This window comes from Phyllobates terribilis, unplaced genomic scaffold (assembly GCF_046119375.1).
Source record: "Phyllobates terribilis strain yellow unplaced genomic scaffold, ASM4611937v1 Scaffold_3__8_contigs__length_932513732, whole genome shotgun sequence".
Classification (NCBI taxonomy): Eukaryota; Metazoa; Chordata; class Amphibia; order Anura; family Dendrobatidae; genus Phyllobates; species Phyllobates terribilis.
Window position 1 is genome coordinate 584,132,497 of NW_027362763.1, and position 16,073 is coordinate 584,148,569.

The following is a 16,073-nucleotide window of genomic DNA, read 5'->3' on the forward strand; positions in this document are numbered from 1 at the left end:
TTTTTGCCTAACTAAAGAGTATTTTTCATCTTTGCATCTTAATGTTATAAACTTATTTCAAGATATTTGAATTAAAATATACTTTGTTCTTGGGACAACCCCTTTAAGACCAAAAGTGTCTCGGTCCTTTATGTGTTAATTAATCTAGTAATTTTTTTTTACATCATATACTGTGACTATTGTTATTCTACAAGTTGGCAGCAGTCAGAACCTAAAACAGCTGTTTGAATAGTTACATTCCCTCATGACTGCCTGTCATCCTTTGAGAAAATTATTTATACAGTTGGGTACAGAAACAATCAATCAGTTTCCATATTGGTCGTTAAAGAGGTATTCCCATCTCCAAGATCCTATCCCAATATGTAGTAGGTGTAATAATAATAATATTAGCAAATATCTCCAATTAGAAACGTAGTATAGATTTTCTGATTCCCTATGTCTCTTTCCTCATGTGCAGGCATCGCAGGACCTTAGGTATCCTACAATGCCATGAACATGAGGAAAGATACACAGCGAATCAGAAAAACTATACTACATTTCTAATTGGAGGTATATGCTAATATTATTATTATTACACCTACTACATATTAGGATAGGATCTAGGAGATGGGAATACCCCTTTAAGTACATGGACGGGCAGAATGCAGAATCAGTGATCATTTAATAGAACTTATCCACAGTGTGGCTGTTCTGGTGAGGAAGGACTTGGATCCCCTTGTTTAGCAATTGGGCAGAGGAACAGGTTTTCTAAACAATAACAATTTAACCCATTCTTGTTTGTACCAATTTTCACCTGTTTTCCTCGACCTTCTTCCAAGAACAAATTGCTTTTAGTTGACATAGCCGCTTGAGGGATAAATTGTAGTTTTATTTTATAAAGTCTTTGAAAAAAAAGGGAAAACACATTTTCAAGTGTCCGCATTCTGCACTGTTGCCTAGATATCACACATCGGCATGTGACTAGCCTCACTGATAATTTGGGAGCACCAAGTCACATTCCCTCTAGTATTTTCCTGTTTGGATATAATTGTAAAGTCACAACAGACGTTAAGCCCAGTCTCCGCCACCAGACCCCTCTCGTGGCTGCTCTGCTTCTACTGCTCAAGTCCTGGCGGCGATTACTGCACTTGCACAGTCAGCCTCCTGATATGAGAATCTCCTGCACGAAGCTGATCAGTCTCCGCCACCAGACCCCTCTCCTGGCTGCTCTGCTTCTACTGCTCAAGTCCCGGCGGCGATAACTGCACTTGCACAGTCAGCCTCCTGATATGAGAATCTCCTGCACGAAGCTGATCAGTCTCCGCCACCAGACCCCTCTCGTGGCTGCTCTGCTTCTACTACTCAAGTCCTGGCGGCAATTACTGCACTTGCACAGTCAGCCTCCTGATATGAGAATCTCCTGCATGAAACTGATCAGTCTCCGCCACCAGACCCCTCTCGTGGCTGCTCTGCTTCTACTGCTCAAGTCCTGGCGGTGATTACTGCACTTGCACAGTCAGCCTCCTGATATGAGAATCTCCTGCACAAAGCTGATCAGACTCCGCCACCAGACCCCTCTCGTGGCTGCTCTGCTTCTACTGCTCAAGTCCTGGCGGCGATTACTGCACTTGCACAGTCAGCCTCCTGATATGAGAATCTCCTGCACGAAGCTGATCAGTCTCCGCCACCAGACCCCTCTCCTGGCTGCTCTGCTTCTACTGCTCAAGTCCCGGCGGCGATAACTGCACTTGCACAGTCAGCCTCCTGATATGAGAATCTCCTGCACGAAGCTGATCAGTCTCCGCCACCAGACCCCTCTCGTGGCTGCTCTGCTTCTACTACTCAAGTCCTGGCGGCAATTACTGCACTTGCACAGTCAGCCTCCTGATATGAGAATCTCCTGCATGAAACTGATCAGTCTCCGCCACCAGACCCCTCTCGTGGCTGCTCTGCTTCTACTGCTCAAGTCCTGGCGGTGATTACTGCACTTGCACAGTCAGCCTCCTGATATGAGAATCTCCTGCACAAAGCTGATCAGACTCCGCCACCAGACCCCTCTCGTGGCTGCTCTGCTTCTACTGCTCAAGTCCTGGCGGCGATTACTGCACTTGCACAGTCAGCCTCCTGATATGAGAATCTCCTGCACGAAGCTGATCAGTCTCCGCCACCAGACCCCTCTCGTGGCTGCTCTGCTTCTACTGCTCAAGTCCTGGCGGCGATTACTGCACTTGCACAGTCAGCCTCCTGATATGAGAATCTCCTGCAGGAAGCTGATCAGTCTCCGCCACCAGACCCCTCTCGTGGCTGCTCTGCTTCTACTGCTCAAGTCCTGGCGGCGATTACTGCACTTGCAAAGTCAGCCTCCTGATATGAGAATCTCCTGCACGAAGCTGATCAGTCTCCGCCACCAGACCCCTCTCGTGGCTGCTCTGCTTCTACTGCTCAAGTCCTGGTGGCGATTACTGCACTTGCACAGTCAGCCTCCTGATATGAGAATCTCCTGCATGAAGCTGATCAGTCTCCGCCACCAGACCCCTCTCGTGGCTGCTCTGCTTCTACTGCTCAAGTCCTGGCGGTGATTACTGCACTTGCACAGTCAGCCTCCTGATATGAGAATCTCCTGCACGAAGCTGATCAGTCTCTGCCACCAGACCCCTCTCGTGGCTGCTCTGCTTCTACTGCTCAAGTCCTGGCGGCGATTACTGCACATGCACAGTCAGCCTCCTGATATGAGAATCTCCTGCATGAAGCTGATCAGTCTCCGCCACCAGACCCCTCTCGTGGCTGCTCTGCTTCTACTGCTCAAGTCCCGGCGGCGATTACTGCACTTACACAGTCAGCCTCCTGATATGAGAATCTCCTGCAAGAAGCACATCAGTCTCCGCCACCAGACCCCTCTCGTGGCTGCTCTGCTTCTACTGCTCAAGTCCCGGCGGCGATAACTGCACTTGCACAGTCAGCCTCCTGATATGAGAATCTCCTGCACGAAGCTGATCAGTCTCCGCCACCAGACCCCTCTCGTGGCTGCTCTGCTTCTACTGCTCAAGTCCTGGCAGCGATTACTGCACTTGCACAGTCAGCCTCCTGATATGAGAATCTCCTGCACGAAGCTGATCAGTCTCCGCCACCAGACCAGTCTCGTGGCTGCTCTGCTTCTACTGCTCAAGTCCCGGCAGCGATTACTGCACTTGCACAGTCAGCCTCCTGATATGAGAATCTCCTGCACGAAGCTGATCAGTCTCCGCCACCAGACCCCTCTCGTGGCTGCTCTGCTTCTACTGCTCAAGTCCTGGCGGCGATTACTGCACTTGCACAGTCAGCCTCCTGATATGAGAATCTCCTGCACGAAGCTGATCAGTCTCCGCCACCAGACCCCTCTCCTGGCTGCTCTGCTTCTACTGCTCAAGTCCTGGCGGCGATTACTGCACTTGCACAGTCAGCCTCCTGATATGAGAATCTCCTGCATGAAACTGATCAGTCTCCGCCATCAGACCCCTCTCGTGGCTGCTCTGCTTCTACTGCTCAAGTCCCGGCGGCGATAACTACACTTGCACAGTCAGCCTCCTGATATGAGAATCTCCTGCACGAAGCTCATCAGTCTCCGCCACCAGACCCCTCTCGTGGCTGCTCTGCTTCTACTGCTCAAGTCCCGGCGGCGATAACTGCACTTGCACAGTCAGCCTCCTGATATGAGAATCTCCTGCACGAAGCTGATCAGTCTCCGCCACCAGACCCCTCTCGTGGCTGCTCTGCTTCTACTGCTCAAGTCCTGGCGGTGATTACTGCACTTGCACAGTCAGCCTCCTGATATGAGAATCTCCTGCACAAAGCTGATCAGTCTCCGCCACCGGACCCCTCTCGTGGCTGCTCTGCTTCTACAGCTCAAGTCCTGGCGGCGATTACTGCACTTGCACAGTCAGCCTCCTGATATGAGAATCTCCTGCATGAAGCTGATCAGTCTCCGTCACCAGACCCCTCTCGTGGCTGCTCTGCTTCTACTGCTCAAGTCCTGGCAGCGATTACTGCACTTGCACAGTCAGCCTCCTGATATGAGAATCTCCTGCATGAAGCTGATCAGTCTCCGTCACCAGACCCCTCTCGTGGCTGCTCTGCCTCTACTGCTCAAGTCCTGGCGGCGATTACTGCACTTGCACAGTCAGCCTCCTGATCTGAGAATCTCCTGCATGAAGCTGATCAGTCTCCGCCACCAGACCCCTCTCGTGGCTGCTCTGCTTCTACTGCTCAAGTCCTGGCGGCGATTACTGCACTTGCACAGTCAGCCTCCTGATATGAGAATCTCCTGCACGAAGCTGATCAGTCTCCGCCACCAGACCCCTCTCGTGGCTGCTCTGCTTCTACTGCTCAAGTCCTGGCGGCGATTACTGCACTTGCACAGTCAGACTCCTGATATGAGAATCTCCTGCATGAAGCTGATCAGTCTCCGCCACCAGACCCCTCTCGTGGCTGCTCTGCTTCTACTGCTCAAGTCCTGGCGGCGATTACTGCACTTGCACAGTCAGCCTCCTGATCTGAGAATCTCCTGCATGAAGCTGATCAGTCTCCGCCACCAGACCCCACTCGTGGCTGCTCTGCTTCTACAGCTCAAGTCCTGGCGGCGATTACTGCACTTGCACAGTCAGCCTCCTGATATGAGAATCTCCTGCACGAAGCTGATCAGTCTCCGCCACCAGACCCCTCTCGTGGCTGCTCTGCTTCTACTGCTCAAGTCCTGGCGGCGATTACTGCACTTGCACAGTCAGACTCCTGATATGAGAATCTCCTGCATGAAGCTGATCAGTCTCCGCCACCAGACCCCTCTCGTGGCTGCTCTGCTTCTACTGCTCAAGTCCTGGCGGCGATTACTGCACTTGCACAGTCAGCCTCCTGATATGAGAATCTCCTGCATGAAGCTGATCAGTCTCCGTCACCAGACCCCTCTCGTGGCTGCTCTGCTTCTACTGCTCAAGTCCTGGCGGCGATTACTGCACTTGCACAGTCAGCCTCCTGATATGAGAATCTCCTGCATGAAGCTGATCAGTCTCCGCCACCAGACCCCTCTCGTGGCTGCTCTGCTTCTACTGCTCAAGTCCTGGCGGCGATTACTGCACTTGCACAGTCAGCCTCCTGATATGAGAATCTCCTGCATGAAGCTGATCAGTCTCCGTAACCAGACCCCTCTCGTGGCTGCTCTGCTTCTACTGCTCAAGTCCTGGCGGTGATTACTGCACTTGCACAGTCAGCCTCCTGATATGAGAATCTCCTGCACGAAGCTGATCAGTCTCAGTCACCAGACCCCTCTCGTGGCTGCTCTGCTTCTACAGCTCAAGTCCTGGCGGCAATTACTGCACTTGCACAGTCAGCCTCCTGATACGAGAATCTCCTGCACGAAGCTGATCAGTCTCCGCCACCAGACCCCTCGCCTGGCTGCTCTGCTTCTACTGCTTAAGTCCTGGCGGCGATTACTGCACTTGCACAGTCAGCCTCCTGATATGAGAATCTCCTGCACGAAGCTGATCATTGGCTCCGCTTTCTTCTTTTGCTTGTATTGGTGAGGAGGCTGGTGCAGAAAAATAAGGATCTGTCCTTGGAGGAGCAGGGAAGGAACACAGGAGGCAAGCATGATAAGGAAGTAAGTAGAGGGTTGAAATTATATAGGAGAGGCAGTTGTATAGGAATGGACAGGAGAACGGAGAACAAAGGAAAGATCTAGTGGCCCAACAGAAGAGGTATTCAATGAGAAGTGGGTACTGATGCTATGCTCCTACTGGGGCACAGGAAACCAGTGGGTACAATTCTGTACTAAACAACAAATACCTTGCAGGTGCTGCTAAACATATAAAAATGTTTTATTATAGGGTTCCCTTTTAAAAAGGGCATATTGTGGGTGGGGCTTATGAGGAAAGGGACAGAACAATGTGACTTGTAAGTGAAACCTAATAATTAAAAAACTATTCATTACCACAGTAGAGATGCCGAGTCTTATTTGCCAAAGAGGTAGAAAATGTATGTGCAAGGTAATAGTAGTGTAAATGCAAGTGTAATTTAATGCTGCGTCAGTGGCGTGCAGCCAATGCGTGAGTGATGTGTATGTGACATGCATCTAATGTGTGTGTGATGTGCATGTTCCTTTTGCAGTCAGTGTCCGCCCCTGCTATTTGGGATGAATTACAATGTAGACACATCTAAATGGATTCTATTTAATCAGTTTGTGGGTTCATTTGTGGTTACCACTACTATGAGGCTACTGTTGGACAATATCAGACACATGGTAGTGCTAGTCAGAAAGTAGCTCCTGCCAATTAAAAGGGGTTGTACCAAGTTCAGTAGTCATCCACTAGTCACATAAATGCCAGTGGTATAGCTCAGTGTATGTCCCTTTTATATTTTATCATAGCTGGGAGGTATGGGCATGCTCCTCTACTTTTCCACTGTGCTGGACTGGGGATCGCATGCCTCACATGCACGCCAGCACTGTGTGATGGCGTGACACCGCTGACTGGAGTAATCTATACCATAAGCTGTAAGCAGGAACGTCCATAGGTTTGTATGTCTACAGCAATGGCATGGGGAAAACATGTTTTGCATGCTGGCCAGCGCTGTGGGAATGCACGACACAGCTGATTGGACCAAGCTGTCCAACTGCTATCATTGGAATTGTGGAAATGTCTTGGGAATCCTGCCTGTAAATACAGTTGAAACCAGAAGTTTCCATACACTATATAAAAAGACACATCTGCATGTTTTTCTCAATATCTGACATGAAATCAGAATAAACCTTTCCCGGTTTAGGTCAATTCAGATTACATAATTTTTAATATTTGCCAAATGCCAGAATAAAGACAGACGAGAGAGACTGGCGAGACAGACAGACAAGAGAGAGAGAATGTTTTAAGGCACTTTTATTACTTACTGCAAAGTCAAAAGTTTATATACACTAATATTGCTATGCCTTAAAACAATTTTGGACTGACCATATGATGAGGTCATGTGTTTGGAAGCTTCTGATTTTTTGGCCAACATCCGAGTTAATTAGAGACACACCTGTGGATGTATTTTAATGCACACCTGAAACACACTGCTTCCTTGTGCAGCATCATGAGAAAGTCTAAAGAACTCAGCCAAGATATTAGGAAGAGAATTGCGGGCTTACACAAATCTGGCTCATCCTTGGGTACAATTTCAAGATACCTAAAGGTGCCTCGTTCATCTGTACAAACAATTATACGCAAGTACAAACAAGATGGGAATGTCCAGCCATCATACCGCTCAGGAAAGAGATGGGTTCTGTGCGTATCAACCCAAGGACAGAAGCAAAAGACCTTGTGAAGATGATGGCGGAAGCTGGTAAGATTCAATATCCACAGTGAAACAAGTACTGTATCAACATGGGCTGAAAGGCCACTCTGCCAGGAAGAAGCCATTACTCCAAAAGAAACATAAAAACCCAGATTAATGTTTGCAAATGCACACAGGAACAAATATCTTAATTTTTGGAGACATGTCCTGTGGTCTGATGAAACTAAAATCAAACTTTCTGGCCATAATGACCATCGTTATGTTTGGAGGAAAAAGGGAGAAGCTTGGAAGCCTAAGAAAACATCCCAACTGTGAAATATGGGGGTGGCAGCCTCATGCTGTGGGGTTGTTTTGCTGCAGGAGGGATTGGTGCACTTCACAAAATAGATGGCATCATGAGAAAAGAAGAATATGTGGCAATACTGAAGCAACATCTCAAGACTTCAGCCAGTAAGTTTAAGCTTGGGTGGAAATGTGTCTTCCAAATGGACAATGACCCAAAGCATACTGCCAAAATGGTAACAAAGTGGCTTAAGGATAACAAAAGTCAATGTTTTAGAGTGGCCATCATAAAGCTCTGATTCTCAATCTTATTGAAAATTTATGGACAAAGCTGAAAAGGCAGGTGCGAGCAAGGCGACCTACAAACCTGGATCAGTTACAACAGTGTTGTCAGAAGAATGGGCCCAAATTCTGGCCAACTATTGTGAGAAGCTTGTGGATGGCTATCCCAAAAGTTTCACCCAAGTGATTCAGTTTAAGGGCAACGGTACCAAATAATAATGAAATGTATGTAAACTTTTGACTTTGCAGTAAGTAATAAAAACGCCTTAAAACATTCTCTCTCTCTCTCATTATTCTGGCATTTGGCAAATATTAAACATTATGGTAATCCTAACTGACCTAAAACGAGAAAGGTTTGTTCTGATTTCATGTCAGATATTGAGAAAAACATGAATGTGTGTCTTTATATATAGTGTATGTAGACTTCTGGTTTCAAATGTATGTTTAAGTAATAAAGTATCAGAAATAAATGGTCTGACTTCTCTGGATGAGTTCTGTCACTTCCATAGCTTAACACATTTATAAAAGGTGGGTACAGGTTTACCTCACTTTTTTTTTTTTTTAACAAATAAATACATGTTTGACATTCATGGGCGTCCTGTATATAGTGTGTGTGTGTGTGTGTGTGTGTGTGTGTGTGTGTGTGTGTGTGTGTGTGTGTGTGTGTGTGTGTGTTACATTTTCATATATGTAAAATAAATTCATCCATGTGTTTCCATATATATGAGGTATATAATATAAAGACTTGAGCAAAAAGATTAGCAGGATCTATTGTAGCTGATTAAATAAATAAGTTCTTCAGCTGACAAGTGAATGCCAGCATGACCCTGGTCGGATTACTCTGAAGAACTGACATGGATGTCGGACCGGTCCTGTGAATCTTTTTATTCAACTCTACATTGCACTATATTATTGCTAATGCTGGGTTTACACAGCGGTGTTGGCCATAGTACAGGTTGTGTGGCACAAAATCACTGTATGCTGCTGCTACATTACAAAGCAGCAGAAGCTAAGTGGATAGGGTCACAACGTGACTCATACGGTAGGTACCACGACAAGTAGGTTGCAAAAAATTCAAAAACTTTTTTTTTTTTTCCAAAACTTCAGTGTCATGGTACCTTAAGGGACACAGTGTGGTCCTACGCATCACGCTATGATGCAGCAGTGACAGAGCGATGTTTGAGGAGAACCATGTCGTGTCCAAAATGTGTCCCCAGTATAGTGTGAGTGCATACATGTATACAAACAAATAAGATTAAAGATCACATATGTCTTTATATCATTACATATGCTGATATGTAAATATACACATGTATCATAAGAGATACAGTACAGGCCAAAAGTTTGGACACACCTTCTAATTTAAAGATTTTTCTGTATTTTCATGACTATGAAAATTGTACATTCACGCTGAAGGCATCAAAATTATGAATTAACACATGTGGAATTATATACTTAACAAAAAAGTGTGAAACAACTGAAAATATGTCTTATATTCTAGGTTCTTCAAGGTAGCCACCTTTACTTTGATGACTGCTTTGCACACTCTTGGCATTCTCTTGATGAGCTTCAAGAGGTAGTCACTGGAAATGGTCTTCCAACAATCTTGAAGGAGTTCCCAGAGATGCTTAGCACTTGTTGGCCCTTTTGCCTTCACTCTGCGGTCCAGCTCACCCCAAACCATCTCGATTGGGTTCCGGTCTGGTGACTGTGGAGGCCAGGTCATCTGGCGTAGCACCCCATCACTCTCCTTCTTGGTCAAATAGCCCTTACACAGCCTGGAGGTGTGTTTGAGGTCATTGTCCTGTTGAAAAATAAATGATGGTCCAACTAAACGCAAACCGGATGGAATAGCATGCTGCTGCAAGATGCTGTGGTAGCCATGCTGGTTCAGTATGCCTTCAATTTTGAATAAATCCCCAACAGTGTCACCAGCAAAGCACCCCCACACCATCACACCTCCTCCTCCATGCTTCACGGTGGAAACCAGGCATGTAGAGTCCATCCGTTCACCTTTTCTGCATCGCACAAAGACACGGTTGTTGGAACCAAAGATCTCAAATTTGGACTCATCAGACCAAAGCACAGATTTCCACTGGTCTAATGTCCATTCCTTGTGTTCTTTAGCCCAAACAAGTCTCTTCTGCTTGTTGCCTGTCCTTAGCAGTGGTTTCCTAGCAGCTATTTTACCATGAAGGCCTGCTGCACAAAGTCTCCTCTTAACAGTTGTTGAAGAGATGTGTCTGCTGCTAGAACTCTGTGTGGCATTGACCTGGTCTCTAATCTGAGCTGCTGTTAACCTGCAATTTCTGAGGCTGGTGACTCGGATAAACTTATCCTCAGAAGCAGAGGTGACTCTTGGTCTTCCTTTCCTTGGGCGGTCCTCATGTGAGCCAGTTTCTTTGTAGCGCTTTATGTTTTTTGCAACTGCACTTGGGGACACTTTCAAAGTTTGCCCAATTTTTCGGACTGACTGACCTTCATTTCTTAAAGTAATGATGGCCTCTCGTTTTTCTTTACTTAGCTGCTTTTTTCTTGCCATAATACAAATTCTAACAGTCTATTCAGTAGGACTATCAGCTGTGTATCCATCAGACTTCTGCACAACACAACTGATGGTCCCAACCCTATTTATAAGGCAAGAAATCCCACTTATTAAACCTGACAGGGCACACCTGTGAAGTGAAAACCATTTCCGGTGACTACCTCTTGAAGCTCATCAAGAGAATGCCAAGAGTGTGCAAAGCAGTCATCAAAGCAAAAGGTGGCTACTTTGAAGAACCTAGAATATAAGACATATTTTCAGTTGTTTCACACTTTTTTGTTAAGTATATAATTCCACATGTGGTAATTCATAGTTTTGATGCCTTCAGTGTGAATGTACAATTTTCATAGTCATGAAAATACAGAAAAATCTTTAAATGAGAAGGTGTGTCCAAACTTTTGGTCTGTACTGTACATCTCGCCATACATCAGTGATTGTTTACATATGTATATCAGTATATGTAATGATACAGTATATAAGCTAAAGGATTACTCCTATTACGTAGGTATATATGTAATGATTGTACGTAGGGGTAATGTGGGAGATTTGTAAGTTTTATTAGAATTACAGATGTGATGTGAAGTGGAGGTTATCTGTGCTGCACCATCACCTCCAATGCTGGAATGAATAATAAAGGTTGTAATGCTGGTGGACATGGACCTACTGCGCCACGGGCCAGGCTTACCCTGGAGGGGCACAACTAAGTATCTACCTGGTCTTCACTAGAGCCTCTGATGGTGAGAATAGGCTAGGCTATTTTGGATTTTGGGGTTGGACAACCTAAAAGTATTGAAACATATAATGAAATTATCAATCACCTATCAAACTTACACAGCAGTTTGGCTTTATAGGAGCACAAAGATGGAAGCGACCGGGGCTTCCAGAAGTTCCCTAGCTGTCATGGCAAACCAACAGCAGCCAGCAAGTGAGGAAATGTACATCAGAAATGACCCACTCGTCACATCGCAACAACTAAATGCTGTATTCAGTGGCTTTTAAGCGGTGAAACAGCAGTAAGACAGGTGCTGGCTGCACAACACAACTGGCACCTGACATGTATGGTGCAGACTCCGCTCCCATCTTGTACATTTATTGCATCAATGGAACCTGCAAGAAAAAAAAAGTGATTATATTACCTGGCATAATGCTGCTTCCAGGTTCATTTTCTGGCAAAATTAATTCTCCAAGACCAGATCGTGGGCCTGATCCAAGAAAACGAATGTCATTAGCAATCTTCATTAGGCTACAAGCCACAGTGTTCAAAGCGCCACTCAATTCAACCAGTGCATCATGGGCAGCAAGAGCTTCAAATTTGTTTGGAGCAGTGATAAATGGTAGTCCTGAGGGAATGTTAGACATAAAGAACACTTTAAAACATATTCTTAGTACACTATTTGCGGGAGACTTAAAGGGGACAACCCTTTCTTGATGAAAATGTTTGACCTCCATAAAACAATAAAGTCTATACTCACCTCCAGTGCTGGGGTCGTTCCCGCAGTGTAGGCACTCGTTCTCCCAGGGGCTCTTGTGCTGTTGTTGTGACACCGGAATCCAATCAGTGCTGGCGTCAATGTCTCTGCCTACATATGGCTTGAACATGAAGAGGAAGTCATAGATCAGCTGCGACCCACACTACCTCTTCATGTTAAACCCGTACGTAGGCGAGGAAAGTGACGCCAGCGCCGATTGTGCGCCGGGGTCATGTGTCACAACAACAGCACAGGAGCCCAGGGGAGAATGAGTGCACACAACACAGGAGCAGCACCATCACCGGAGGAGAGTATAGACTATTATTGTATCGGGGCGTGAACAGGGGTTGTCCAAATAGTGGACAACTTCTTTAAGACAGCAAGAAAAAAACAAACACTCTTAAGCACCACTAGCCAAACTACACTGCTCAAAAAAATAAAGGGAACACTCAAATAACAGAATATAACTCCAAGTGAATCAAACTTCTGTGAAATCAAACTGTCCACTTAGGAAGCAACACTGATTGACAATCAATTTCACATGCTGTTGTGCAAATGGAATAGACAATAGATGGAAATTATTGGCAATTATCAAGACACCCTCAATAAAGGAGTGGTTCTGCAGGTGGGGACCACAGACCACATCTCAGTACCAATGCTTTCTGGCTGATGTTTTGGTCACTTTTGAATGTTGGTTGTGCTTTCACACTCGTGGTAGCATGAAACGGACTGTACAACCCACAAAAGTTGCTCACGTAGTGCAGCTCATCCAGGATGGCACATCAATGCGAGCTGTGGCAAGAAGGTTTGCTGTGTCTGTCAGCGGAGTGTCCAGAGGCTGGAGGTGCTACCAGGAGTCAGGCCAGTACACCAGGAGACATTGAGGGGGCCGTAGGAGGGCAACAACCCAGCAGCAGGACTGCTACCTCCGCCTTTGTGCAAGGAGGAACAGGAGGAGCACTGCCAGAGCCCTGAAAAATGACCTCCAGCAGGCCACAAATGTGCATGTGTCTGCACAAATCGTTAGAAACCGACTCCATGATGGTGGTATGAGGGCCCGACGTCCACAGATGGGGGTTGTGCTCACAGCCCAACACCGCGCAGGGCGCTTGGCATTTGCCACAGAACACCAGGAGTGGCAAAGTCGCCACTGGCGCCCTGTGCTCTTCACAGATGAAAGCAGGTTCACACTGAGCACATGTGACAGACGTGACAGAGTCTGGAGACGCCGTGGAGAGCAATCTGCTGCCTGCAACATCCTTCAGCATGACCAGTTTGGCAGTGGGTCAGTAATGGTGTGAGGTGGCATTTCTTTGGAGGGCCACACAGCCCTCCATGTGTTAGCCAGAGGTAGCCTGACTGCCATTAGGTACCGACATGAGATCCTCAGACCCCTTGTGAGACCATATGCTGGTGCGGTTGGCCCTGGGTTCCTCCTAATGCAGGACAATGCCAGACCTCATGTGGCTGGAGTGTGTCAGCAGTTCCTGCAATGAAGGCATTGAAGCTATGGACTGGCCCGCCCGTTCCCCAGACCTGAATCCGATTGAGCACATCTGGTACATCATGTCTCGCTCCATCCACCAACGTCACATTGCACCACAGACGGTCCAGGAGTTGGTGGATGCTTTAGTTCAGGTCTGGGAGGAGATCCCACAGGAGACAATCCGCAACCTCATCAGGAGCATGCCCAGGCGTTGTAGGGAGGTCATACAGGCACGTGGAGGCCACACACAACACTGAGCCTCATCAGGAGCATGCCCAGGCGTTGTAGGGAGGTCATACAGGCACGTGGAGGCCACACACAATACTCAGCCTCATCAGGAGCATGCCCAGGTGTTGTAGGGAGGTCATACAGGCACGTGGAGGCCACACACAATACTCAGCCTCATCAGGAGCATGCCCAAGCGTTGTAGGGAGGTCATACAGGCACGTGGAGGCCACACACACAATACTGAGCCTCATTTTGACTTGTTTTAAGAACATTACATCAAAGTTGGATCAGCCTGTAGTGTGTTTTTCCACTTTAATTTTGGGGGTGACTCCAAATCCAGGCCTCCATTGGTTAATAAATGTGATTTCCATTGATGAATTTTGTTGTCAGCACATTCAGCTTTGTACAGAAGAAAGTATTCAATGAGAATATTTCATTCATTCAGATCTAGGATGTGTTATTGTAGTGTTCCCTTTATTTTTTTGAGCAGTGTATATAATATTCCTAGATTCCAAGTCATAACTTTTTTCTGTTAATATACAGTGCTGTTCACCATTAATAATACCCCTTATTTTATTTCATAGACTTTACAATATCTTCAGATATAAATGGAAATGCACCCAAGTTATAGCCTCAGGATTTTTTAATTAGTGGTCCAAAGTAATACAATAAACCATTGTTTTTAAAATTCCATGTTGCAATTTCAAAGAAGAACTAGAACAAACAGCTATAAAGGCACCCTTAGTTAATACTTGGTTGCACACCCTTTGGCATTGCCGACAGCCAGCAAATGTTTCCTGTAACCATCTATAAGCTTCTTGCACTTCTCAGCTGGAATTTTCTCCCACTCTTCCTTTGCAGTTTGTTCAAGCTATTGAATGTTTTCAGGGTTCATTTTCCCAATGGTTTCAGCTCACTCCAAAGAAAGGGATTGCGATCAGGCTGGCTATTTTAAAACAATTTTTTTTTCATCCATTCCTGTATAATTTTGGATGTGTGCTTTGGGTCATTATCTTGCTGGAGGACCCATGATCCTCAACTCAAACCAAGTTTTCTTACACTGGGTAGGACATTACGCTTTAAAATCTCTTGATAATTCTCGGATTTCATGATTTCTGAGATAAGGTCAAGGCCTCCAGTACCAGACACAGCAAAGCAACCCCACAGCATTATGGATCCTCCACCATGCTTAACTGTTGGTAAGGAGTACTTTTTCTTATAAGCTTCACTGCGCCGTCTGTAAACAAACTGCTGCTTTGCATGGCCAAAAAGCTCTATTTTTGTTTCATCTATCCACAGAACATTTTCCCAGAAGGATTGTGGTTTGTCAACATACTTTTTGGCAAAGATCAGTCGTTTCTTTTTAGGTCTTTTCTTCAGCAATTGTTTCTTCCCTGGCCGTCACCCATAAAGCTCTGCTTGGTTTAGTATGCGGCGTATGGTACAAAGTTATATACATGCACTGTAGGTCAGCACACTGCAATGAATAATTGAGCTCCACTATTGCTATACATGTAAAAAAAAAAAAAAAAATGTGTCAAGAGATAGACGCTTGGAAAGGAAGTTGTTTCTGCACTCTCTGGGGTCATGACAAACCATTAGTATGGATAAAAATGTAGGTTATATTAAAAACCTATATTTTTATCCATACTAATAGTTTGTTGTGACCCCAGAGACAGCAGAAACGGCTTCCTTTCTCAGCAATTTACCATTTACCATTGGTAATCAATGCTTGATTACTATTTAAACGTGAATGAGCAGAACGAAGGGCACAACAATTCCATCGTTCTTTTTTTAAACCTTTATTCTACCAATTGTAATGCTTACAACAATACCAGTTATGGATAACTTTATACACTCCTCAAAATTGATATTATAACACAAACGAAAAAAAAAGAACACAGACTGATAGACATGTTAATAATGTTCAAATGATGAAAATATGGAAACATTTTCAAAACATCTCGATTCATGCAGTATAAAGTATAAACGAAGAAAGAGATTATTAATGATAGGACCATTTTTCCGTTTTTTAGTTTTTGTTTTTTGCTCCCCTTCTTCCCAGAGCCATAACTTTTGTATTTTTCCATCAATATGGCCGTGTGAGGGCTTATTTTTTGCGGGATAAGTTGTTCTTTTGAACGACATCACTGGTTTTACCATATCGTGTACTGCAAAACGGGAAAAAAATTCCAAGTGCAGTAAAATTGCAAAAAAGTGCAATTCCAGTTTCTTTTGTTTTTTTTTACCATGTTCATTATATGATAAAATTGACCTGTCATTATTATTCTCCAGGTCATTATGAGTTCGTAGATACCAAACATGGGTAGGTTCTTTTTTATTTACGTGAAGATCTGATGTTTTGATCGCCCATTATTGAATTTTTATTGCAATGTCGTGGCGACCAAAAAAACGTAGTTCTAGCATTTTGAATTTTTTTCTCGTTACACCATTTACCGATAGGATTAATTATTTTTTCATATTGATAGATCGGGCGATTCTGAAC

The 16,073-nt window shown here is 45.3% G+C and overlaps 1 protein-coding gene across 2 annotated transcripts in view; it reads right to left on the minus strand.

Moving 5' to 3' along the window:
* The window catches only part of FH (fumarate hydratase), a 173,747-nt gene that overhangs the window by 34,572 nt on the left and 123,102 nt on the right, over positions 1-16,073 (minus strand). For both annotated transcript variants that reach the window (XM_073671459.1, XM_073671458.1), the window contains exon 7: positions 11,521-11,724. In XM_073671459.1, coding sequence (XP_073527560.1) covers positions 11,521-11,724 — 204 coding nt within the window. The remainder of the gene's footprint in view (positions 1-11,520; positions 11,725-16,073) is intronic.